The sequence below is a fragment of the Dermacentor albipictus genome, chromosome 3, assembly GCF_038994185.2.
Source record: "Dermacentor albipictus isolate Rhodes 1998 colony chromosome 3, USDA_Dalb.pri_finalv2, whole genome shotgun sequence".
In the NCBI taxonomy this organism is placed as follows: Eukaryota; Metazoa; Arthropoda; class Arachnida; order Ixodida; family Ixodidae; genus Dermacentor; species Dermacentor albipictus.
In genome coordinates this window covers 49881681-49907463 of record NC_091823.1, presented here as the reverse complement: position 1 = coordinate 49907463, position 25783 = coordinate 49881681, and the positions used below count along the sequence as shown (strand labels likewise).

At 43.4% G+C, this 25783-nt stretch overlaps 2 protein-coding genes across 2 annotated transcripts in view; one reads left to right on the top strand and one right to left on the bottom strand.

Annotated features, from left to right (window-relative positions):
• rdgC (retinal degeneration C) overlaps positions 1 to 25783 on the bottom strand; it is a 352883-nt gene that overhangs the window by 285985 nt on the left and 41115 nt on the right. The gene's annotated exons all lie outside the window — the stretch shown is intronic.
• The window catches only part of LOC135898121 (PDZ domain-containing protein 8-like), a 47625-nt gene that overhangs the window by 3143 nt on the left and 18699 nt on the right, over positions 1 to 25783 (top strand). Inside the window, exons 3-16 of the mRNA XM_065426868.1 lie at positions 740 to 858; positions 1442 to 1520; positions 1589 to 1681; positions 3637 to 3813; positions 4708 to 4788; positions 5623 to 5827; positions 7234 to 7343; positions 8830 to 8916; positions 12397 to 12479; positions 12990 to 13071; positions 15764 to 15824; positions 22920 to 23026; positions 23680 to 23817; positions 24886 to 24992. Of these exons, the coding sequence (XP_065282940.1) occupies positions 740 to 858; positions 1442 to 1520; positions 1589 to 1681; positions 3637 to 3813; positions 4708 to 4788; positions 5623 to 5827; positions 7234 to 7343; positions 8830 to 8916; positions 12397 to 12479; positions 12990 to 13071; positions 15764 to 15824; positions 22920 to 23026; positions 23680 to 23817; positions 24886 to 24992 (1529 nt within the window). The remainder of the gene's footprint in view (positions 1 to 739; positions 859 to 1441; positions 1521 to 1588; positions 1682 to 3636; positions 3814 to 4707; positions 4789 to 5622; positions 5828 to 7233; positions 7344 to 8829; positions 8917 to 12396; positions 12480 to 12989; positions 13072 to 15763; positions 15825 to 22919; positions 23027 to 23679; positions 23818 to 24885; positions 24993 to 25783) is intronic.

Genomic DNA, 25783 nt, shown 5'->3' with positions numbered 1-25783 from the left:
AAATAATGCACAATTAAGGCATACCGACGTATATACCGTTCAGTGGCGTTTGGCGTTCTCCTCAACTACGGAAACCCATGCTGTCGTATATTTTATAACGGAACCGCAGTTCTCTGCGCACAACCTGAAAAATAAGGTTGGTTTTCGGTCGCCGGAAACCCTCTGAACTGATAATCATATCATAATTAACTCATTGTCATGATTTCGTGACATATAAACGCTGCTAAGTGAGGCTGGGATGTTTAATCGAAAAAAAATATATTTATTAATCATGTGTATAGTATTGTGAAGGTGACTCATCAACGTGTCGTCAACTCTCGTTTGGAAAGTAAAGCAATACAGTAAGTTTAGACGGATAAACGGTATATCATAAACGCATATGGATATGCGCATGCATATCCCACAAGCTCTCTAGATTCACCTTCTCTACCACAAACTGCTTTAGAACCTTCCATACGATATGAAACATGAGCTTACAAGGCAAGCGGCATGCGATGACACTAGGTCACTATACCAAGGCATTTCTTTCCCAGTGCAGGCCTTTCATCGGTTTGTTTGTTTGTTTGTTTGTTTGTTTGTTTGTTTGCAGCAAGCCCACTCAATTTCACAATGGGCAACAAACAGTCTGAAAGTTTTCCAGATATGAATGTTCCCGATACGCCAATTCGTGGTTGTGCAATTCGTACGTTTGTATTGAAGCAAAAGAAAAAAATTCCTGGTTGAATTTTCTGGTACGCAGAAACTTCTCAAAGCCGTCAAAGCTGAAGACTGGAAAAAAGAGCGCGACACATTGCTCGTGGCCAACCTCGCTAGCCAGTTTCTATTCAGGGAGTGGAAAGAATCTGCTCTGATTCGTCGGTAAGTCAACCGACAAGGCGTAGAAAGCCTAACTCACTTGCGTTAATTTTGGACCGACGTTTCGCAGCTGCTGTGTCTAGCGTTGTCTACAAGGATAGTAAGGTGACAACTGGGGGCCTTTGTGTATGTTTCAGTCATACTGTTTCGTCGATGAAGCCTCGTGTATTGCTACGCCGGAAAGCTGATATATCTTGTGATTGCTTCCTTTGTTTTCAGTTTTCAGTTTTCAGTTTGTTCATTCAGACATACATTGCCTGGGTTGGAAGGACTAAAGGCAGATGAACTCTGCCTGACTAAGGTCCCTCCTCCCATACATACATTGTAACGGGCTCCAAGGCCCAATGGCCTGGTGCCAGGACTCCAAGGTTTAAAACACTGTCTCTTGAACACTGACTATTCAGCATTCTTGTTGTAACTTACTGGGATGCAGACAGCCTCGGAAAGAAATGAGCTGCGTAGGGCATCGATAAAACGCGTTTCTTGGGTTCTTTGAGATCTCGCGTACCGAAGCAAGAAGTATAACGCTGTCGTACGTGCGTCTAACTTCTGTCGCCTTCCTCTCTTTCTCTTTTATTTTTTTCAGCGTCTCCTTTTCGAAAATAAACAAGGCTTTTCGTGCGGTTCTTCGTGGTCCCGCTAGCAAAGTCTTAAGCAAACTACAGGTTAGGATCGAGATGAAAGTGCAAGAAAGCAAACGTACTAAAGCACGTTCCCTGTTTTATGCCTTTAGATACGAGAGATTGACTTCGGTAACGACTTTGTGAGCGTCAACAAGATCGCAGTGGAAAGTGTCACTTTGCATGAGATTTGGAAGACAATCGAGGTGAGTACGCACTTCGAATATGGCGCACAGGCATTTAAGCGGTGGCGTACGGCCGGCAGACAAAAAAGTCCAATGGTATAGTCCTTGCAAGTTATTGTCACTCAGTTCCCTTTGCCTCAACGGCATTAAGCTGTCACCTACAAATTCACAAGTTCAAATTTATAAGAACTTCGTCATTTTGCTACTGCTGTCACGTCGCACTCTCTCTCTCTCGCTCGCTCGCGTTTTTTTTTTTTTTTTTTTTTTTTTTGTCGTGGAGAGTACGTTAACGGGCTCTGGGATAACCGCTCTTGCGCTCAAAAAGAAGCCCCTTTGAGTAAACATTGACAACAGTCTTATAGGCTCGTTACAACTTTAGCTCGAACATTTGGAAGAAAGTCTATAAAAGTGTATTTTGATTTCTTATCGCCAGTAGTCGACAAGCGCGTCTTTAGCGATAAATAGACTCACATAGAGGCCTCACGTATCGTTCTTTTTTTCGTCTTAGGTCAGAAGGCCAGGCTTTATTGAGCAGAAAGGTCAATAAAACTCTACCCCAAAATACGCTGTGAGCACTAAAATGAGACTAACACATTTGGTGCCTGTAAAGGCAGGCATCCCGAGTGAACGGCATTCTTCGCGTCCTAGAGTGCACTGTAAAATAAATGAACACCCTTTTTCACTTTTAAGGGTGTGAATTATCTTACAGTGTATACAGATAAACCGCTACTGTAGCGTCAACACTTATAAAGCTGTGATTAGAGATTGGCATTTTTACTTCAACGTAGAGATGCGACAGCGTATTGTTTTTTTTTTTTTTCGTCCCCGTCCCTACATAACATTGTACAAATTTCCTTGCACGCTATACAAAAACGCATCGGAACTACTTTCATTCACGAGTGCAAATAAGTTGCAACGTACCAGTGCAGGTGGCAGAACGCCCCCAGTGCGTTATGTCCGGTTTGATCAGGAGCCCACTGCCTTGGCATTCTTGCATTAAGTACTGGCTTTTTAATGCGAAACATTATGTGCCTGACACGAGGCACCATAGGGAGGTTCCTATTTCGCATCGTTCCGAGCCTTATCAAAGAAAAAAAAAACGAGTATGATGGTGAGATCTAAACCGTGTCGCCCAGCACAAAAAGCCCGATGCTCTATTTATTAAACCACAGACACGTGCATATGGCTTCTTCCCTACCAAAGCTAAATAAAGTTTTTAGGCGATCGTCGCCTGCGTTATACGGCATAGGAACAATTTCCTTAAAACAAGCGAGGACACAAGCCGCGTGCGCCAAATAATTGCCGACCTTACTACGGTCCGTCGCGCGCATCTCGTTCACAGCAACACGGTTGCTCATGAAACAGAGCGTTTTCCCAACATTGAATCCTCTTCGGTATTGGCACAGGTTGCAATGTTTCCTCGCCGAAGGCACAAACAAGTCAGTGTTTGCGCCCCTTCTGCCGTCATACTATCGATGCCTCCTTGCTGCTATCGCCGCAAACACACGTAATTTACACACACAAATGCTCCTCCTATGCAAATATTTTGGTCCATTTTCGTTGGACAGCCACCTGTAACATGCTTTGCATAACAACTATTGCCACAGTGGGGTGCTTCCCGTGTGTGCATATATATATATATAGTCATATCATAAGAAGCCAACAAACAGGTGTTTGTTGGCTGCCTCCGCACTACACGGTCTCATCGTGTCCATTAATCTCGCGCTTTTCTTGCCGTTGGTATTAACGCCAATGGACGGTTACTGTTTATCTCTGAATTTGCGCGCTGAGTACGTATACCAGCTGAGCTTGGAAGTCGCGGTCCTCTTGAGGCAAAATGTGTTAGGCTTCCACAGTGCGCGCATGTTGGCACGTGGCGTTTCTCGTGAGCTGCCGTTAATTCCAGGAACGCGAAATCGAGACACCTGTATAGTTTCACATCACGCATACGACGTTCTCGCCTCGTCAACCTGCAGGAGCTGGACATGTTCTGCAGCTTCGAGTATCCGGGCGGCTTCTCCATCGGCATTGACGCGGAGCTCAACGTGGGGGCCCAGGCGTCCGTGGTCATCAAGGTAAACCGCTTAGCAGCCAAAGGCCGCCTGCAATTTTCCCGGAAGCCATACACCCACTGGTCCTTCGCCTTGTACGAGGTCAGTTGCATCGTTGACGCGCCAATTAGATACTGACACTCTTCGCCAACGCCTCTTAAGACAACAGCGTAACTGCAAGCTAATAACGTTATACTCTCACACTAATCGTCACCTGTGTTTCCCGTTGAAGTGCATTGGCTATCAGCGCTCTAGCGTGACTGCACACGTTAATTCGGACAAGGTTTCCGTTATAAAAGAGGCGTTGCTCTTGAACGCATCTCGCGGCAGTTGGTAGCAACGTTACACCGCCTTTCTCGAGTGTCATCGCCGTAGTCTCGCGATTCACCACTCCGTAATCTGCCTAACCACTACGCTATAGTACCTTTCTTCTCTCTCAAAGCAAGAGAGCCATAAAGTAATATATATACGAGAATTTAGGCACTCTGCGCGCGAAGCTGGTGCTGACCATTTGAGCTGATGTTGTGACGCAGCATATGCGCATGATGTTTCGTATCTGAAAGCAGGCTACGTGGGAAAGAAGGTATACCGATTTCCAGCAGTATAGTAGAGTCGCAGCAGAAGGAGACAGCTGGGAAGAGTGACTATAAAAAAAATATGGATGTGGCAAAAGGTGTGACATGCGCAGCCATCAACTATATATCGAAGCTTTGTTTGCAGCCACGAATGAAAAGCTGCGTGAATTCGGCACAAGATTTTCGCAGCCCGACTAGGTTTCGAGCACGCGAAGCTGTTCAGAACTATTCACGAAGCAGCGAACACTTTGGCGTGGCATTGCAAACTAAAGCCTGTCATCGGTCATTACGCCCCACCCTGCCGTACTTCATCCCGGCTTAACGATGCCAGAATGCAAGGGCAGGGTTACATGTATCTATTCATAGTGACGTAACCATCAAGTCAATGATGAACGTGCATTCTTTTTTCTGGGCTTTACAGGAACCGAAGGTGTCCATAACAGTAGAGTCATCGCTTCAAGGCCAAAATTATCCGCAGTTCGCGAGAGCGGTGACTGGACTGGTGAGTGCGCGCTCGCGTTAAGAAACGCCCTTTGTGTACAAGGCGACTCTCATGTTTTCTGGGGCTTTCACAGAATTCTTAATGTGTGTCCATTGTGCCCAATCCACAAGTTTAGCTTTTCAAATTAGAAGCCTACTTTTGTAACTTGCCACTTCTTGCGGCTATATATATTTACGCGGTGACATATAGGGACATAACTCAGCAAGGTGGCTGACTGGGCTCATTTGTAATCCATACTGAACGCGAACAGCGCAAATGCAACAGAGGGTCGTAAACGAGACGGGACAAGCGCTGACTTGCCATTGACGATTTAGCGACAGGTGTGCAATGTATGTGCATACGTATAAACGTAATAACGCCGTATCTTCGAGTACGTTATTAAACGTGGCTCTATAGCTTATAGTCAAAGATTGGGCTAGGTAGTTGTGCATGATTCAGCGGTTTAAGTTCTCGTCAAAAGTCGCGTTACATTTCGAGCCTGCAACTTACTTGCGAATGCTGTGCCATCGAACTCACTATGCTCTACGTAAAAAAAAAATCTATTTTAACCACAATCACTTCGCTCGGCATTCGATTCAAAATGAAGCACACCTTTTCGTTTGAAGTTTGCGGCCCGACAACGTTGTTCTTCTGAAAGCAGGCGCAACACAATCTTCGTTCCAAATTCAACCAGCCGACTTTCAATACAGCGATGACGCCTTAATTGCAGTCGCAGTGAAGAGTGTGTCTAAAAATCAATCGTCTTTCTCCCGTGGTCGACGTAGAAAGAAACGAAGATTTCAGTTTGACGATTCGCGCGGCTTCCGGTGACGACGTTTCCCTCTTGAAAAACAGGTGCGACGCAAGCTTCGCTCGAAGTTCAACCTGCCGACTTACGTGATTGCGATCAAGCCTTTCTTCCTGATCCCTGAACTTCGCGTTCTTTCCACGCACCACGAGAAGTTGAGCCAGACCGGAACCCTCGAGATAACCGTCGTGGAGTGCTCCAGACTTGTACTCTGCGAAGGCTCTTTCCAGCTGTACTGCATGATCTCTCTGGGTAAGGAGATACGATGCCATTAATCTTCTTAAAGTTCTCCTGGTTCAGTGATTTTTACAATAATCAAGAATACTTGAAGGATAGTTGACATGGTTAAGAACAAAGGTGTAAACATACGTGAGTGCCAGCAACACTGCATGGAACAAGTTATGCCGACTTTGTGACACCGATTTCTGCGGCCAAAATCGCAAAGCTACTCGTTCGTACACAAGGTGTTCCTTGCTATTGACCAACCGCCTTCGCTAATAATATGTCCAGCATCAGGATTGGCTGAAATTTTCTCTTACGAACAATTCTAGCAGTAAGAAGCGTTTGTGAACACGGGCCCCGTGGTTTTTCCCGAAGTTTCGCAAAAGCCCACAAGTTCAAGGAATCTGTGACTACGTCTCTGTACCGCATCTTTACAGCTAACTGGTGGCCCCCATGTAAATATTCTCCGAATAATATGTTGTCATTCTCTGAACAGTCGTGATTGTGAATTTGGGTGCTTGAAGTGTCACAAGCTCCCTCCAATTCACCTAAACACTCGACGATTGCTTCCACATATGACAAAAAAGCTTCTATGATAATTGAGCCATTTTTATAACACTTCAAAAGTTCCACGTTCGGATATTTGTTCCTCATGCCACCTTTCTGAGATGCTGCATGCCTTAATTTTGTTAAAGATAAGATTATTCTTGGCTTCAGTTCAGAGAACGCGTCCAGTGTATAGTATATAGAGTTGTTTTCGTTCTGTTTGCCTTCACGAGAATAAACATGATGAGCTTCCTCGCTTGCTGATTACTTGTGACGAAAAAGAAAGTCGCTCTTAATGAATGTACTCCCTCTGCTTTGCGCAAACTTTACATGCTCAAGGGATTAATTACACAAATTTCTAATGTTATTTTCAGTTTCCTCAAGTGAACCAGATTTTTGTCGGTATTTATTCGTATTGCTTGAATTATATATTGCAAAAAGACGTCGACCCTTTTTGCCATGGCAATATTCCTAAATTTTGCTTCTAATCACCTTTATATTTCACAGGTTCAAATAATTTTCTGTTTCTAAACATTTCTCTCTTTTTCCCGTCGGTTCTACACAGCTACTGCTTTTCTGCTTCGTACCAATCATCAGAACTAGTCAAGTCGACTTTTTTTGTGTGTGTGACGTTTATCCTTTAGCGCCACGAAAGTCTGTACCTTCTGAACCTTCGAATTTAGAAAAAAAGAAAGGTAGCTTTGACCAAATCCATAAACGCTTTTCTTCGTAAAACACCCAGTCATTGGCCGTCTGTGCTTGTTAATAATATATGTTTGCTATCACCATTTGGCCAGCGCCTGTCTTTTACGAGCCACTTTAACGCACAAAGCGCTTTTGCGAACACGGGCCGTTTCACAAAGGGAGCAATTTACATTTCTCCGCCACAGACGAGCTGGAGTGGATCGACATGGACGAAGTGCTGGGAACGCCGTGGCAGAACATCAGCCTCGAACTCTTCAAGCCGGTCGGCGTAGCCATTGGAGTCGAATTCAGGAACGTATGAACCCTTCAAATATTTCTTTAATATACGCGTCTTGCAATGTTTAAATCGGCGCTAATTATAAATAAATAACCTCGCATGGCTGCTATATTTCTGAGGTTTTTCGCGTTGTCACGAATACAACCGTAATACCGGCATAAACGTTATCACACACATGTTCGAGCCTTGATAGAGTAATTAGCGTATGTCTGCGTTAAGAGCCATTCGGCAGGTTGACATATATAGCGTATGGTCGTGCTATATGTGCCAGCGCGCCGCCATGCATCACAGAGACCAACCACACTAGGCCTACAGCCTAAGCCTAACGAAACTCCAATGCAAAGCGCGTCTTTTTCGCATTAAGAAAGCGCCTTTACGTTGGAGACAGATAAGGCTTCGAGGTCGGGATCAGCGCTAAGCCTAAATTTCGGCCTGCTTCAGGTTCATTTGTTTCGAATTTTGTGTCAGACTACTTAACCAAGAAAACCTGAAAGGCTTAGCAGTAAGACAGTACTAAGTATTTTGATATAGAAGAACACTGTGGGTCTCGGTCACAAGTTATGTTGGCGCTTCTATAGAATTTGTCTGCCCTCGCAGCCATGTCGTGAGCTGCCTATTCTAAGTATAGGGACAGAGTTCGTAGGGCACCATTCATTATGAATAAGGAAACAAAAAGCAGGAAACTATGCAGTCAATTCAATAGCATTGCATGCCTATAACTTTTGTATAATTATCTGAATCTAGCGAATTCTCAAAGCTCGAGGATGTTTCCTGCCTTTCGTTTCGGGGTAAATTTTATCCGCAAGTGAACGCGCTCCAGAAAACATCATGAGATGCTTCCTAAGGTTTATACAGATGGTTTATGCAACTAACAGGCCACATTTTTGCGTCTTTTGAAGGTTTTTTGTTTGAACGCATTTTTGTTTGAAGGCATTTTTGTTCGGATACTTTTCTCTCGCAGTCTGTATACTACACGAGAAGAGCATTCTCTAGTTTTCGCCCAATGAGCACTGTATTTGAAGTATGCGGCGTGAAAAAAACAACGCTCAACTTGACTCGTTACACATTCAAAGGCTTAGTGGACTTCTTGTTTGATTTGATGGACAGGCATTTGTTTCAAGCGGCGAACCAAAAATAACTATATCAGCCAAGGAGCGCCACCGATGTATATACCTATCATCATCAACTATGTGACGCAAACATACACAATGAAGTTTTAAGTGACAAAGTAAAGCGACTTTATCGCTTAATCACTTATCACTGAATCGATCATCTCGGTCTTCATAGACCTTATTTCCGCAGTTCCCGAGCTCCACGCTTTCAGTGTATGATATGAACTCGTGAAGCGTTCGCGAATTAAAAAAAAAAATGCATGTATTGCATATCACAGGAATAGCAACGTGTATACAGTGTCAGCGTAATCTGTGCCCAGTTCTCACGTTATGCTAAATGCAACTCCGCATCTCTCATGATTTTTGTCTGTTCTTTTCGTTTTGCATATCAGAAAACGGTAGAAGGGAGACGCCGCGAAGTCGTATACGTTGAAAGCCTCACTCGTAACTCTCCACTCGCCGCCGGCGGGCTGATGGAGGTAAGTATGAAGTAACCATGCATTCGAATACCTCACGGAGTCTTTAACGTCAGTCGCTCTTATCTTTACGACTGCAGTGACCGCAAATGAGAGCTTATTATACTCATGAAATGGAATCGCAACACCTTCAACAGCCACACAATGGGTACCTTTCGGAACCAGAGGCCCAAGTTGCAAAGATCTCTCTCTCTCTCTCTCTCTCTCTCTCTCTCTCTCTCTCTCTCTCTCTCTCTCTTCTATATTATTATTATTATTATTATTAATTGCTGCTCTTTGCAATTGCTCGAGCGCCTTCGCTGATATGTGCAGCTTCTGGAGTGCGGTGAATGTTGTCTTACGCCAGAAGTGTTCGCGAGAAAAAATATTCAGCCAATCCTAAAGCTGGAAACATAGTTACGGAACGAAGGCAGCATCCCCGTAATACTATTACTGGCGAAGGCGACAGGCCAATGGCGATGAGCACTTCCGAAACAAAGGGTTTGTAAACTCGGCCACAGGGCACGTACTCACAAAAGCGTTCGTACGGAAAAACTGTTCGTAAGAGTCAATCCTAAATGATGGACATATTATTAGCGAAGGCGGCTGGCCAATAGCCAGCAGCACATACGAACAAAAAGATCTTTCTCAGTTTGGCCCCAGAATTTTCTGAAAAGGCAAACTTAGGCACATTTACGGCACGATAAATGTTGAAATCAATCAATTTTAGCACAAATTTAAGCTCGACAAAAAGCACGAACGTTTGTACTAGCGAGGCATCTAAATTTATACTGGACCTCTTACTTTACGCCTGCTCATGTAGCCACCCACTCCAAAGGTCTCCACTCCAAAGATCCAGCCACTCCAATGATCCAGAGCACGTAACCCACCCACGCGAAAATCGTGAAATGTCCGAAATGTCCGAAATGTGTTCTTCGTTTGTACGATACTACCAAGTCCATTGTAACCAACGGGTTGTGTCAAGGCTCAATATATCGCTATAGAAACACAGGGCTGTGCAATCTGCCCAATCAGATTACTTATACTTAGCCACACCTAACAAATTAAGTGCGTTTGATATGCAGCCTTTTTTTCCTACCCGACAAGTTTCTGTGACACGGTTTATGCGAGACTGGCCTTCAATTCGTTTCAGTTGTATTCTCTATGAGAGAAGAACATGGTCTGAATACGTTCTAATTCTTTATCGGTTTTGTAAACAGAGAATGAGTGATTCTTATCTCTTTCTTTTGTTATCTTTAGCTCCTTATTTCGCTTTTGTTACCGCAAGGCATATACACCTGTGCTTTGCATCTGTTGCCAGTTGCACTTCTTTGCTCACTTATGTTTTTTTTTCTCCGTTTTTACCAAGATCACCTTGTACGAAAGGCAGTACGCATTTTATTTATGCCGCATGTGCGAGCGCAGCACATGCTGTCGGCATCTCTGTTTTTTTTTTCGTTTGTTTGTTTTTTTGTTCCGGCCATGTTCATAGAAGGCGGCTCGATGCCATCGAGCTGTACATGGGAGAACCTGGCTTTGCCAAGCTGTTCCTAGGCAGCTTTTTCCGCAATCGCCCTTTCTCCCTTAGAGATGAAATAGAGATTGACTGACCGATTTGGATTTCATGTGCGCAATTTCCTGTGGTGATGCGTACCAGGCGCTAACATTTACACACTTATGGCTTCAAAGCAGCTTAAAATGTCGAGTAATGTTTTTTTTCTCTCGCTTTGTTTTCGTTTGAGTTAGCTACGAGATCAGCTTCAGATCAGTCATCTGTTACACAAGATTTTTCGTCTCACCGACGTCATGAGCGCAGCTGTATTCCGGAAACCGAAAGGGTGAACACAAAAAGCTAGAAATGATAATAACAATTCGAAGCCCTATCGGTAATTCTAAGTTGTGTCCAACGATAGTAACGGCATGTTTAATGTTACTAGGTGGAAAGGTTCACCAAGATTTTGCTGCCCGTGTTCAACACGCCTACGTTACTGAAGCCGCGTCCGCCTATTCAACCGGCATAGAATGTATGTGTGAACCCCCATTAGATGTAAGTATAAGGCCGTCCACGCTTAGACGAAGCACCTGATTGGTGCTCAGTTTGACGTAACAAACAGGGATATCTCTTACAGTTTACGTGACATAAACGAGTGCTGTAACGCCTACCGTGCATATCTATCGACACAGTCTTGGCCTGCAGTCGGATCAGTTGACTGTGGAGATTTGTTATTGCATTATTGCGCAATAAAACGATTGTGAATCTGCAGCTTTTGATTCGAGATTCTGGATGCGATTGAGGCTTGAATGTTAATGAGGTGTTTGCCGTAGCGTGGGGGCTCTGTACGTTCTTAGAAGTCCGCCGAAGTTAGCTTCACTGTAGATATGAATGTTTTGCGGGGAAGCGTGCTTCTGTGATTCCATTCGTTTTCCAAGTGACAGCTAATGTGTCGTAGGTATGTGCTTGCGCGAAACCGAGAGCAATGCCATGGAAAACTGCCGGAATCGAAATGCCGGATCGGAGTTGAGCCTTTTCTTCAATGTGAGAACGTGGTTAACCTGTTGTGCCGTAACAAGATTGGGTGCCTAGATTAAGTGCGATGTGATTTTCTCAACGTTCAAGATTCGCGGTGTGAGCGCCGCTACGTTCGCTCGCACCACGTGTTGACGGTCTAGATTTGTCGCAGACGAAATACAATGGCGTTCCAGTTACTTTCTTTAATAAAATGCTGTTTTATGCATTGAAACCCAACAATAATTGGAACGCCAATGTATTCCGTCGGACACTTCGAACATTAATATCTCGAAACAGGTGCGGTCCTCAGAATTCATTCCAAGTGAATACGCTTGACAAACTCATTAGCTACAATTCATAGATTAAAATACAGCTGGCATAACATTATTAATTATAAAGTTATTCAGCGTAATTATGGTAATTATTAATTTGCTTTCTTGTAGAAGCAATCGCCGCCTCATCGAGTGATGTAGACCAGGGGTTAGAATTGTGCTATCTGCTATGGAAAGCGTTTGGTGCCGCAAAAAAAAAGAAAAAAAAAGAAAGCCACCCTGTATATCTGATATGCATATAGCATGGAACACTTGCAGGCTATGGCAATAGTCATGTTTCCTTTTTTCTTTTTTTTTTCATTCCTCGTTGCTTGCACTAGGAATCTTTGGCTCTCACTCTCAGTAGGCTTCCTTGCGATGGAACGAGGAAACAAAAAATAACGTCGGTATCTAATTCAAGCAGAAGTTTAATTTGGGCGAGTGGGTTCATTGTTAATTGGGTAATGCAGCGTGAGGAATACAGGGACAAAGAAAACACCGAACACTGGACCAGCGCTTGTCTAATCAGCGCTCGTCCAGTGCTCCACGTTTTCCTAGTCCCTGTCTCCCTTGCACTGCATTTCCCAACTAGGTATGTAATTGGTGCGCGGCACTAGCATCGTTATATTAGTGTCTTGAAAGCATGTGCGAGCAGACTGACTGCTTTCTTATCACTGTCTTTAGGGAGACTTGATTGCTGCCATTGAAGGAGTTCGAATAGTCGACTTCAAGCAAGCAGCCAAGGTCCTATCCAAAGCCGGAGAGCAGTAAGTGCCTATTAGCCGTCGTTGTATGGTCGTTGTAGCTTGCTGCTTCGATGCAGAAGAAAACTGGCAGGCAGCCAACGTGCATTCAATTACGTATTTCTTTTTGTACTCTGTGAGGGGCGATACTTAACAAAGCCCACGAGCTGTGTAAACATGCGTTTATCCTTATCCCGTGCTTGTGTCTTGTGTCTTCGTGCGCGTGAGAGCAGAACATAACGTTCGCCTCCGCGAAAACCGACGAACTGAACGCTCATTACCCGCCGTGGTTGCTCAGTGGCTATGGTGTTGGGCTGCTGAGCACGAGGTCGCGGGATCGAATCCCGGCCACGGCGGCCGCATTTCGATGGGGGCGAAATGCGAAAACACCCGTGTGCTTAGATTTAGGTGCACGTTAAAGAACCCCAGGTGGTCAAAATTTCCGGGGTCCTCCACTACGGCGTGCCTCATAATCAGAAAGTGGTTTTGGCACATAAAACCCCAAATATTATTATTATTGAACGCTCATTGCAGGGTCGTCATCAACGTCGAGAGGAAAAAGGATTTCAAGTGGGACAAGCTAAAGGCACTGAGCTCCTCGCCGCCGCCAGAACACGTGCGCTGAAATTACGTGTGGTCACGACTCATGCAGTGCAATCTAATATCAGCGCTTGCTGCTGCGTAACGCAGAAAAGTGCGGACGGTATTTAAAATTCGCTCGGAAGGTGTTCTTGTGCCATCGGTCACATTCCCATCATTCTTTTTTTTAAATAATTACGCAGAATAATTTACTCTTAACAGGGACACCTAAATAGTATACAACGCCTCGAACCAACTCAAATCTTGGAACGAAGATTTGCACATTAATACTTTATTAATATATATATATATATATATATATATATATATATATATATATATATATATATATATATATATATATATATATATATATATATATATATATATATATATATATATATATATATATATGTAAGGTCATGTCAAGTCAAATACTATAATGAGGTGTTCCTAATTGTGTACGGCGCTGTAGGTACAGGCCTCGTGAAGGGTTTCAAGGCCACTGCGTGCGTGGTGTACACAGCGTTGCCAGCCCTTCTTAACAATAATCCTTACAGAAACCTCAAGAGATCCTTATGTGTCCCTACGTGAGCTACAAGACATCCCAGCACCCGTTCGTATATGCAAAGATGACAAAACGAACAGTTCCTCCCTCCCCTGAATTTAGTAAGTGGAGAACATGTCATGGATATCATTAATTTTAGCTGTGACATGTTATAGCTGCGAAGACATTTTTGAAAGGCGACCTTTTCCGTCCGCACTATTTGAGATACTATTTGCGATACAGGCTTCAACAACGCAACGGCGTGTAACTTGTGGTGCAAAGTGTAACGCTTCACAAAAGCAAAAGTCGACAGTCAGTTCAACATGCGCTAAAGAAGATGAAGACGAAAGCCTGCCCGCTCACGAGACTTGCATTACATTACTTGACATTTTCATTCTAAGGCGCTGTTACTTCCTATTACCTGTTTTCTCCCACCAAAGGTCGCAGGTTCGAGTGCCTAAATTAACTCTATCTGAATTAACTGCCGCTTAAGTAACTTAATTCGTCTTAATTAACACCAAAGGCAATGGGTTCGAATCTCATCCTTCACGATATCAGTTGGAATCCAACTTGGAGATGTCAGCTTGAGTTTATTCAACCGTATGGCAGGTACATAAGAATGCACATAGACGTGGTTAGGTGTGATAGGAAAAAAAGCTGCGTTTCGCAGCATGACTGGCCCCGTCAACCGGGAAACAAGATTACAACATTACAGGCAGCGGAGAGCGACAATGCGAATGGAATGCGCATGTGGCCCGTCACATCAAAGCGTAAAATAAAGTATCTAAAATATAAAAAAACAATGAATAACGAAGCAAAATATAATTGCATGACACTAATTAACCATCACAAAAAAGACCTAATATTACGCGAATGGCACATTCAGAACATCCTATGTAGTATATCAGTTTTGGACGAGATACATAAACGTCCAATTGTTAATTTCAACTCGTTCAGTAAACTCGGAAGACAGAAATGTAATGTTTGCAGTCCATAATTAGTACGAGGACATGGTACATACAAATTCTCTGTATGTCGAGTGAGGCGAATGGCCGGATTTGGTTGCAGATCGGCCAAAGTACGTAAGAGGGTACTTCCTCTGCGTATTCCTGACTTAAAAGCTGGTATTTGCAATAATTGTTTACTCTTAAGATTCTATACTTTATAAATAATGAAGCAGCGTGTGCGTTATGTGGTACACCTTCAACGCACCGCAACACATATTTTTGCAGCACGACCAGATTATTTAATGATGCTTTAGAGCCTGTGGACCAAACCAGTTAACAATATATGAGTGAGAAAAAAGAACGTTATATAATAATAATTTTTATTTTACAGGCAATATATTCTGACACCGGCGCAACACACCTAAAATTCTGCAAAGTTTATGGCTTATGTGTTCAGTATGGCAATTCCATGTCATATGTTCGTGAAAGAGAACACCGAGAGTTTTAGAAGTTAGGTAAAATTCAATTTCGTTATTATTAAGCGCTAGCTTAAGAGACGTTTCGTATAACTTGGATTTCGCACGGCACAGTGCAGCCTTGGTTTTAGAGCAATTAATGTGTAGTGAATTTGCTATAGTCCATGCATATATATTTTATTTAGTACTTAATTTGCAGACATTTGCAGATATCGCCGGTTCGCCAAAATCTCCAAGGGAGTTCAACTCCCACCAAAGGTCGAAGGCCTTAATTAAATTCGCCCTAATTAACGCCAAAGGTCATGGGTTCGGCTTCCACCAAATGTCGAGGGTATGACTCCCTATGTATTTTGATGCCATCAATTTTTTGGTGATGAAATTTACGAGCTCTTCAGATACTACGCTGTGCATGCACAGGGGTCACTGACGGCCGACTGATGTTCGGGGTCGCCTCTTTACAGTCAGTCGCGTTTATTCGATGAAACCCGTAGTTTTGGCGCACGCTAGGGCCTCTCTAGCAACCTCGTCGGTGTGAAGCTACCTGGGTCGAACTTCGGATGGTTGGCATTTCTTACTTTCCTGAGCGTCTGATAATCAGGCGTGCAGTTGTAGCCCTGAAATCTTGCTTGCCAAATCATTCGGTAGGCATTAAAGCTTTTGACACAGACAAAGGCCAGAACTCTTGATAAAGCTGGCATTAAGCGCCACTAAAACTTAACTCCATGATAACGCGAGTGTTATTGGTGGTGGTCTGCGCAGGAAGAGCACACAGTGACTCAGGACGACAAAACGAAGATCAGCAACAAGACTGCCGACTTAAGTAAGTGCGCGCGCTTCTAGTGAATATGCACTTGCTTAATATGGTGGCCAAAGAATTAAGCGCATCACCCGCCATATGACATAATGAGGCCATTGACTTTAGCGTGCTCTCTTACGCTTTATTTTTTGAACCGACATTAAGGTTTCGGGGTGATTTGCGGCAACTAAATTTTACCGAACAGGAAAAAACACTTTGCAATAAAACTGAAGTTTTGTTGTCACACGAGCACCGATTGGTCGCGTCACCGAGCTTCGCGAATTGTGCGCCGTTGGTGAAAATTACGAAAGCAATGATGTTCGCAAGAATCGGCTTTTACAACATATTGCCCAACTTAACCGTGAAATGCGGGTACAAACCACTATTACTCGTCGATGATGATCTACCACTCTACAAGTGGCAGCAACGGCATGCCATACACAACACACACGCAACGGTAGAGGCTTTTGCGTCACGCTCTAGTCGACAATACAAAACGGAAGGTTCATTTCTTCCTTCTATTCAAAATGCCGCTTTTGATGAGCCACCGTCTCACGTCTGTTAACGCTGCTAGCTGTCATCACCGAAAAGGTGACGAGGGTACGAAATGTACAGTATGGGGGACGTAATTAATATTCGATAAAGTAATTCCAGCACATGTTTTTTTTTTTTTTTTTGCGCAAGAAATCGTGCTGCTCGGCGCGTACGACGCAGTACCCGGTCGTTTATACTTATGGCGTGCGGTTATGTGAAAACTTTTGCGCATTACGTCGGGATGAAGCAACGTAAAAGGCTCCGTTACCGCTGCAGAGCTATGCAAAATTCATCAGCTGATAAAAGAAGACCAATAATCTTCTATTCTAATTTTAGGGATGTGGGAACACAGGGATGTGGGGATATTCGAAATTGCGAATACGAATAGAATAGCCCTGGCTATTCGATTCGTATTCTATTTGAGAATTCAGTATTCGTATAAGTTGTCTAATACTAGTTTCCGTTCACGTATAATATGATAACGATCAGTGATGTCTACAGAGACAAAGGCAGCCGCAAATGTATGCGAGGAAGCCGCGTCTGACTGAACTATGGTTGCTGAGTAAACGCTTGGAGTAGATAACTTCTGCCGAACAACTTCCAGTTACTCTATAAGGGTTCCTCGCCTTTACACGACATATGAATTTTTCTTTTCCTAGATTTAGGCAAAGCAATTTATTCTTTGGGTAAGCTCGCCCTGTTTGCATTCCTTGAAGTTGTGCTCTAGTGATCCATAGCTGTCGTTGTCACTGTGCCCCAAGTACAATCGCCAGTTCCTCATTTACAGTCTGCTCGGTTGACTCGAAGTTCAGTTGTAAATACCGTTAAATGCATCAAATATTGTAAATCAGTCTCTCTCTCTCTCTCTCTCTCTCTCTCTCTCTCTCACCAAGTGGACCTTACGCAACTTTTGTAATCCAATTTGTTTCGAAATGAGAAAATATTCAGCATTTGGTTCGATATTCTACAGTCGTTTTCCTCGAATATTCGTATTGTTTCGATTCGATATGTTCGCTATATCAACACCCGTAAAGGGTAAGCAACTGAACATCGCAAACATTCGTTTCTTCTACTTCGAAAATTTCCGCGGTTCGTTCGAACACCCTCAAGCTGTGCGCTGTGTCTTTAGCTGTGTCGCATTGGTGGCGCCATCAACCGAATGCTCAACGAAATACAAATGGATTCGCACTACCTCCGAGATTGGCGCCGTGTGGTACGCGTGGATGTTGCAAAGTGGTGGGGAAGCTGCTGGCGCCTCCAATTTCTGGAGCAGACAGCAAGCTGTCCGTGCACTCCTGCATTCACAATCGTATAAATCGGCCAGCTGACTCATCCTTCAACTGCCCCCTCCCCCGCTCTCTCTACTAGCCATTCGACTGCTCTTCGACCGCTTTCCATTTTCCTTATTATTTCTACGTTTCAAATAATTAGTTTTCATTATGACCTATCTGGCGTCATTGTCTGTCTGCTTCTATGGTTGTAACTAACCAAAAATCGAGCCCCTTAGTTCTCTCGCCACAAGAAACACAGATCAATATTGCCGATTAATTAAACCAAGCGAGTGGGCTGTGCGGTATTGGCGATATGGCAGATTTGGGGAGCCGAAAAATGGAAGAAACAGTGATCGGCTGAGCCCCTTCAGTCACGCTGTCTTATGGGAATGAGAATGATTTTTGCTTGTTCTGAGTAGCGACGGCACAGAAGAAAAAAAAGTGCCTCCGTCGCGCTGAACACAAGTGTCATGCTTTGATAACGAGAAACAATGTTCGGTGCAGAGAGTAATCCCAAACGATGACGTTATAAAGAGGCACTGCTAGATCTGACAAGAAGATGGGCATGTCGCTTTGTGCAGCACTGCGAATAAGTAACAAACATTTCCCTTCACTTCTCGAAGCAGTGCATCATCTATGACAACGCAATATTGAGAATCAATTACCTATTGTACTTATGAAGAGTGGCCGGAGGTGTCTTTGGTATTCATAATACGAAAGCGTTTTTTTTTTCTTTAAATCCGCACCATGTTTCCGGAAAAGACATATATACTCATTAAAGAGTTAACAGTCCGCTGAAATTCGTGACTCAAAGGGCTCATAGATTGCACAAGCCCAAGTGATACCCAGGCTGTATTCCAAGCGCTTATTAAAGATCGCCTCGCTCAAGACTTGGTCTTGCAATTAATATTCCTCGAACGCATTCTAGACGCGATTTTGGCATGGCATGTACATGTCCTTGCACGATGGATTCGAGGCCGTGAGGTTAAGATTTTTTTTTTTTAGCTACTGCGTTTAAACAATGAAAAAAAAAGGCAAATAACACATATTTAGGTTGAGGGGAACTACGACTAGAAATTATCCTTTTATTTTCATATGTGTAATTCACGATGCCGAAGGTTCAATTTACTGACTACATGCAATTGGCACTAGTCTCCCCTATTTGTGTCTCTTTGTGCAGGAAAACAATACATATGTTTCGAGGCTCCGTTTGCGTTTACTTCAAAATGCAATGTATAACCGTCTTTTAACATATTGAACAAACAAATTTCAGCCTCAGTCAAACACAAAGTGTCAAACTGAAGTTTCGGGATTTGGTTCTGGTTAGGGTTCAGGCTTCTGCATATCTTTCGGTTAGGCTGAGGTTCAGCCCCGGAACAAAAATATAATTTTTCGAACCGGTTTGAACCAGTTCACGGGTTCATAATGGTTTCAATTTTTAACGGTTGATGACAGCAGCGGCAGCAAGAACGGAAAAGGTAAAGAAAATAAGAAAAACAAACGAACGAACGAACGAACGAACGAACGAACGAACGAACGAACGAACGAACGAACGAACGAACGAACGAACGAACGAACGAACGAACGAACGAACGAATGAACGAACGAACGAACGAACGAAGGAACGAACGAACGAACGAACGAGCGAGCGAGCGAGCGAACGAACGAACGAACAGAGGAGCGCTCAAGCAAGCAATTCGCAGTCTGTAAAAAGTTCCAAAGGCCATGTTTTTACTATTAGTCCGAGCTTTTCGAATTGATTTGCCAAGAGTTCCCGAGCGTACTTGAATAAAAGACAACCTTTAACAAAACTCCTTCCTATGTTTTCTTAACTGGCAAGGCGGCGATGCATTCTAAAAGTTACATTGAAAAATATCATTTAGAAAAGCAGCCCGAGGACGAAGTTTGCTTGAGACAACATTCAGGCGTGAGATATATGTGACGCCCTGGCTCCAATGTGAACACTCAAAGGATATGATATGAACACTCAACACTCAAAGCGCCTTTGGCGATGGCGTCCAGATTGGGTATATCATTTGCAGACGTTCTGTCCCGAAAGTTTAATGCAGTGAGTCAGCAAAAAGTGGGAGAGGGCGTAACGGTGCCGCTCTCTCCGCTCAAAGGGACTTGGTTGTCCTTTAGTACCTGGCGGACTGGTGTGACACGGCAGAATTTTATGCGCCCACTTTTTGTGCAACATCAGCGAACAAACGGAACGAAGGACCATTAAAAAATATCGTGTGAAACTGAACAAGAATGGTGCCGAAATTTACCAGATGTTACAAAAGGCCCGTGGAAGTTTAAGGATGCTTTAACTGAAAGTACTGTGGTCCAGCGTTTTCGGGAAGGCCTTGAAGACTCCAAGGACGACGCAATACCAGGAACTCCCTTCACCCCTTCATCCCTTCACTTGGTTTGGAAAAGCCATCTGTTCACCGGACTTGAACTGAAATTTCGAAAATTAGAAAGGGGTTTTCCGCCAACATGGTGCCGAAAGTGCCCTCCCCTGAGCAATGATTGCGACAAAAAATTATGCAGATTTAATCTAGCGTGAGAACCATTGTTACGCGAAGCACATTCATTCATTCATTCATTCATTCATTCATTCATTCATTCATTCATTCATTCATTCATTCATTCATTCATTCATTCACAATATAGCAGTGGATGTCTACCTGGGCTAAAAGTTGCATAGACAGCTTGACAACCGACAGCCGTTACAAGGCAGCTACAGCAACCGAGCAAGAAGCAAATGCAAAAAGAAGCCGATGTACTAATGCAAATTTGCTGCTAACAGAGTCAGCATCAGCAAAAAATGAAACAAAGCAAGAACTATATGAAACCGAAGCACGAAACAGATACAAATATAAGTGACATATATCAAACAACTATCACAGAATTTTCACAAAAAGTGCTCGCAACTGAGGTTTCCGCGTGTACTGTGTTTGTTTGTGTTTATTTAGGATTGGAGGAAGCTTACGCTGTAACATTTGTAGTTTGTAGTCTGTACGAAAATGTGATAGACACCACCTGTCCATGCTGCGCGTACTTATAACAGGTCTATATTAACGTAAGGCGGCCGTTTTTTCTTATATCTACCTAAAGATTTGGTTTAAATAATAAAAATACGATGTGACACAATAGACATACGTGTTCTTTATGCTAACTGTGTTCAATTTTCGAAAAGCGCTCAGATTAGATTCATAACATTCAAGGCCGCAAAATGTCGAATAACTTTCTTTTTGCATTATTAGAATATTTCATAGGTTTGATTTAGCTGTTGTTAGCCAGACTGAGCTACAATAATTAATTCGAGAAACGAAGAATGCATAATATATTTTAATTTTACCGTTGAAAGGAAGAAACCTACGGCACCACGATGTTGCACCACTGACTGACACCAGACTTTCACACAGCCGTGAAGTATATGAATCCATTGAAAATTTTGAAAAATATACAGCTTCGCTGTAAAATGCTACACCGAGCAGTGTATGTCTCTCAATTATTTCAATTTGATCATCGCCATATTTAATGACATGTTCTGTTCTCATTACCTTGTTTTTGGCTTGAAAACACGTAACTTTTGTTTTTAAGGAATTAATTTCAAGTTAATTAAACAGGGACCAGTTAACAAGTTTATTAAGTACTCCGTTACATTCAATTTCGAGTTCGTGTCAGGATCTGAAAGAAGGACGGTGCTATCATCGGCGTACATGACGAACTTTACAGTCGAATCGATTTTAACAATGCTGTGTTTATGTAAACGTTGAACAGAAGCGGTCCCAATACGCTTCCCTGCGGTACACCTGTTGTTATTGGTAACAAAGGTGATTTGTGTGTCCCGAATAGGTAACACTGTACTAAAGCGAGATGTTTACCCGCATATTCCGTAAATTTATAACTTATGTGCCGATATTTTATTGTCGAGCGAATCAAATGCCTGCCTGAAATCAATAAATAAGGCTATACTTATTATTATATTTTGAATATTTTATAGGATACGTTCTTTCATGTCTGATAATACGGATTCGGTCGATCACCCCTTAGGAAAACCATATTGCAAATCTGAGAACGGTTGAATCATGATCAAAAATACTGTTACACCGCCAATCTAAGATTTTTTCAAATATTTTAGCAAAGATAGGTATGAAGGATATCCATCGATAACTTTTAGGTACATTTTTGTCTCCGCCTTTATACACAACAGACACTATTGATCTTTCCATTGCGTTTTGGAATTCGATCAATTCTATCGATAGGTTAAATTAACTCAAGTTTAACCTAGCGTTTCACCAAGACGCACCTGCATTCTTCAACCTTCGGCTTTTTTTTAATTTTAATTTTTATGCTCACCTGCGTTCTCTCCCTCATTCGGTAGCATCATGAGTAACATGTTTTAACTACTCTTGCGACCCAACATGCTGACATGGCGGAGCAGGTTTAGTCAAATGCCGTCGTAACTTATTACGGCAGTCAAACGGCGACACTTGACGTTGAAGTACCTTCAGTGTGCGACTATTGCAGTTTCAGTGCTCCATGGTGAATACACAGCGGCGTGTGTGTGTGTTTATCCTAAATAAACTGCCTTGTTGTCGCTCAAACTTCGCAACAGTTTTATTTCTCTTTGTGCTGAGTACGCATCGTTGAAGTTTATACGTTGAAGTTGGTACCACTGCCAGATTCATATGAATTTTTTGGTGCTGGGCGTCAATATGATAATTCAGCAGAAGTTCAGCCCACAAATCGCACTACACGTGTCTTTTGGGCCTCAGCGCTCCTAACCACAGTTCTCAAGGACGTACATATTAAAAAAAAAAAAGGAAGTCCGCCTCCGCAGTGGCGTCTCGAAAATGAGTAACGTAATTGACTGGCACATCTTTACATCTGGCAAATTTGTGAGGTTGCCATTGACCATAGTTACCAGCAGGAAGCGAAACCAGTTTGCATCTCTGCAGCAGCTCGTTTATTCTACGACACAGTGCGCATACAATAGTTTTCAGTCTGGTTTGTTTGTTTGTTTGTTTGTTTGTTTGTTTGTTTGTTTGTTTGTTTGTTTGTTTGTTTGTTTGTTTGTTTGTTTGTTTGTTTGTTTGTTTGTTTGTTTGTCCCTAAAGATCCAGGCAATAAGAATAATAAGAGAGAGGCATTAAAAGAATAAGAGAGAAAGAAAGAAACCCGGCTTTGTTGCGAGATTTGAGCGAGAACAAAGCAGCGGTAAGCGCTAACTCATCTTTTAATGTTAGAATGCCAGTGCTGGACATGCAATACGTGCCGTTTACTCGAACCGACTTTTCCATGCGCGACAACGGCGCAGACACCAACGAACGGCCGGAGAAGAGGGGCGACAGCGCGGCCATTCTCATGAGAGCCAAGAACAAGGGCTTCCCGATAAAACGGACCACCTACGTTCTCTCCAACCGAGTACGTTTCGTACGTTGTTTCAAAGCGTAGCTTTCACTCGTTCTTCCACCCACTCTGCGTGGGACGGCTGTCTGGCCAATTGAACTGGATCGATTCCGGAGACAGTCTAATAACATAACTCAAAGATGGCGACCTAGTGGGCTGATCCTGATATCAGTGCACCATATATATCCTCGCAAGGATTTTGATGTGCCTTGTAAGGGAGCCAATCATTGAGGCAGCGAAACGTGAAAGCCCCCTCACGGCTCAGCTATGACTAGTAGAGCTAACCAATAAGGGTCTCCAGCAGCTTATCTCGGCTAGTCTACCGGTGAAATGTAATGAAATTTGGACCTATACCTGGGGGGGGGGGGGGTGTAATCTGGCCGCGGTCGCTTGGGTCGCGTGGGACGAGTGGTGGGGCGTCCGCGTCTTGCAGGGCCCGTACGTAATCGATACGCTGCAAGACGAGGTGCAGCTGAACAAACGAACAGATGAACAGATGAACAGCTTTGGAACATGTAATTAACCGCTACACGAAAGCTACGTGCTGTACATAGATCCCAACGTGTGTGTTGAGTCATAATGTTCCTTTTCTGTCTCCTCGCGGCAGTTCGCGTTCACACTGTCTTCACGGTGTATAACAGTTAACGCGCGACCAAATTCTTTCGTAGGAGCCCGTTTTCTTGGAGTCGTTCAGTTTTGAAGTCAAGAACCACTACCGCTTCATCAACGTCGGCGTCTGGAGCAAGGGCCAGATCATCAGCCAGCAGGGTGTCAAGAAGCCCCGCATAGACACCATGCTCGGATACGTGAGTGCGCGGCTGAGCGGGCCGTTACTCTCTCTGTCGTGTTGACCGAAAACAGGGCAAAACACTTTGTGAAGTTTACAGTAGTGTGCGCCAGCACTTAAGATATGATAATTAAAAGTAGAGAAATATTTTTTAATTGTGGGGTTTCACGTGCTATAGCCATGATTTGATTGTGACACACGCCGTATAGTGACTGACGCCGGATTAATTTTGACCAGCTGGGGTTCCTTAGCATGCTCCTACATCTAAGTACACGCGTGACGTGAAGCAAGTGTTCGAGGTGTAGCAGTTGTACAGTGTACTTTACTGTTCTTGCATTTCTCCCCCATCGAAATGCGGCCGCCGTAGCCGGGATTTGATCCTGCGACCTCGTACTTAGCAGCGCAACACCATAGCCACTAAGCAACTACGGCGGGTGAAAAAGTTCTAATAAACTTAGCATAGTGCATATGGGACGCGCGACAACTGTGAACTGCGAAGTATATTCCTGATCTTCCCACTCATATTACTTTCAAAATATGTATTTTTGCGGATGATTGTTTCATTTACCAGAAAAGAAAAACGTAACAAATTCTTTACCTCCTGATCTTGATAAGATATATATTTGTGCTTTGTTGCACAGGATGTAAATGTGGGCTTGTTGGTAGGGCACTGTACTCATAATTATATTCTGGCACCAAGAACTAAGACCTGATTTCTTTTTCATCTTATTACATGTGAACTAGCCTCTGTTCTTCTGCCTTTTCGTGCCGCCTTGTTTTATACTCAAGAGTCGTACTATGTGGGGGCTTTAACAATAACTCATCACTGCCTTTCTACTGGCAGGAACTAGCTACGTTAAAAAAAAGGGTGCTCGTTGGCTTGTTGTGTCCTGGAAACAACTAATTTGTGGCGCTTTCAAAAAAAACAACCATTGAACAGTGCCGCTTTCATTCGTATTTGACTCTTCGTTGTGCGCGAATGCATACACACTGCGTGCTGTTTATCTCTTAAGTTTGAAGCACTCATACAGATTACATAACTATTTAAAGGCGTTGTGTGAAACCTTGCAATAATTACCGCACACAGACCGCCATCCCTGTATCCCACGTGCTGGAGGAATGCCTCAAGACCACCGAAGGTTACCACGGTGAAGTCGTCAAGCTCTTGTGTCCCCACTTCACTCGGGTTCCCAAGTAAGCGACCACGATCGTTCGCGCATTTCCGTTAGTTTTTAATGTGACTAGTTTTACAGGATAAACTTAACTGAACTAACGTCAGTGTATAACCTTTATTCTGCAGAAAGGTCCTTCGCTAGACTCTCTCCCAATCGCTATTAAAACAAGGAAGATTGAAAGTCCAAAGTAATTTACTATGTGTAATATACTATCCCGAAAGCATAGTATATTGGGTGTTGTAGCAAACGGGCTGAAAGATAGTTGAACGCTGTGCGCTACGCGATTTTTTGTTTCGTCCACTTATGAAACGATCTTACCCTTTCTCACCTAGAAAGAAATTACAATTCAGAAGTTAACATTGAGACTACATCTTCTAGAATTGTCTTCTTATAAATATTTCTGGTGCTGTAGGAACAACAATGATGTGTGCTATACCATCGGAGATCCGTATTTCCCTAAGGTACGAGGTATGCATATACCGCATGACTTTTTTTTTTCGTACCGTTCCGCCTGTGTCCTTTTGTTAGCTTCCTCCTCTTTACACACTCCCCACTAGCTTAAGTACAGCCTTCGTCTATAAAAAACAAAGCCTCCGGCTATACATGGCGGCATTTCACTTGAGGACGTGTGGGCAGCCTCAGGTTGCATCCCAAGCGCTAAAGATCTCTCTCTATCCCCTCCCTCCATCATCATCATCATCAGCAGCAGCAGCCTGGTTACGCCCACTGCAGGGCAAAGGCCTCTCCCATACTTCTCCAACAACCCCGGTCATGTACTAATTGTGGCCATGCCGTCCCTGCAAACTTCTT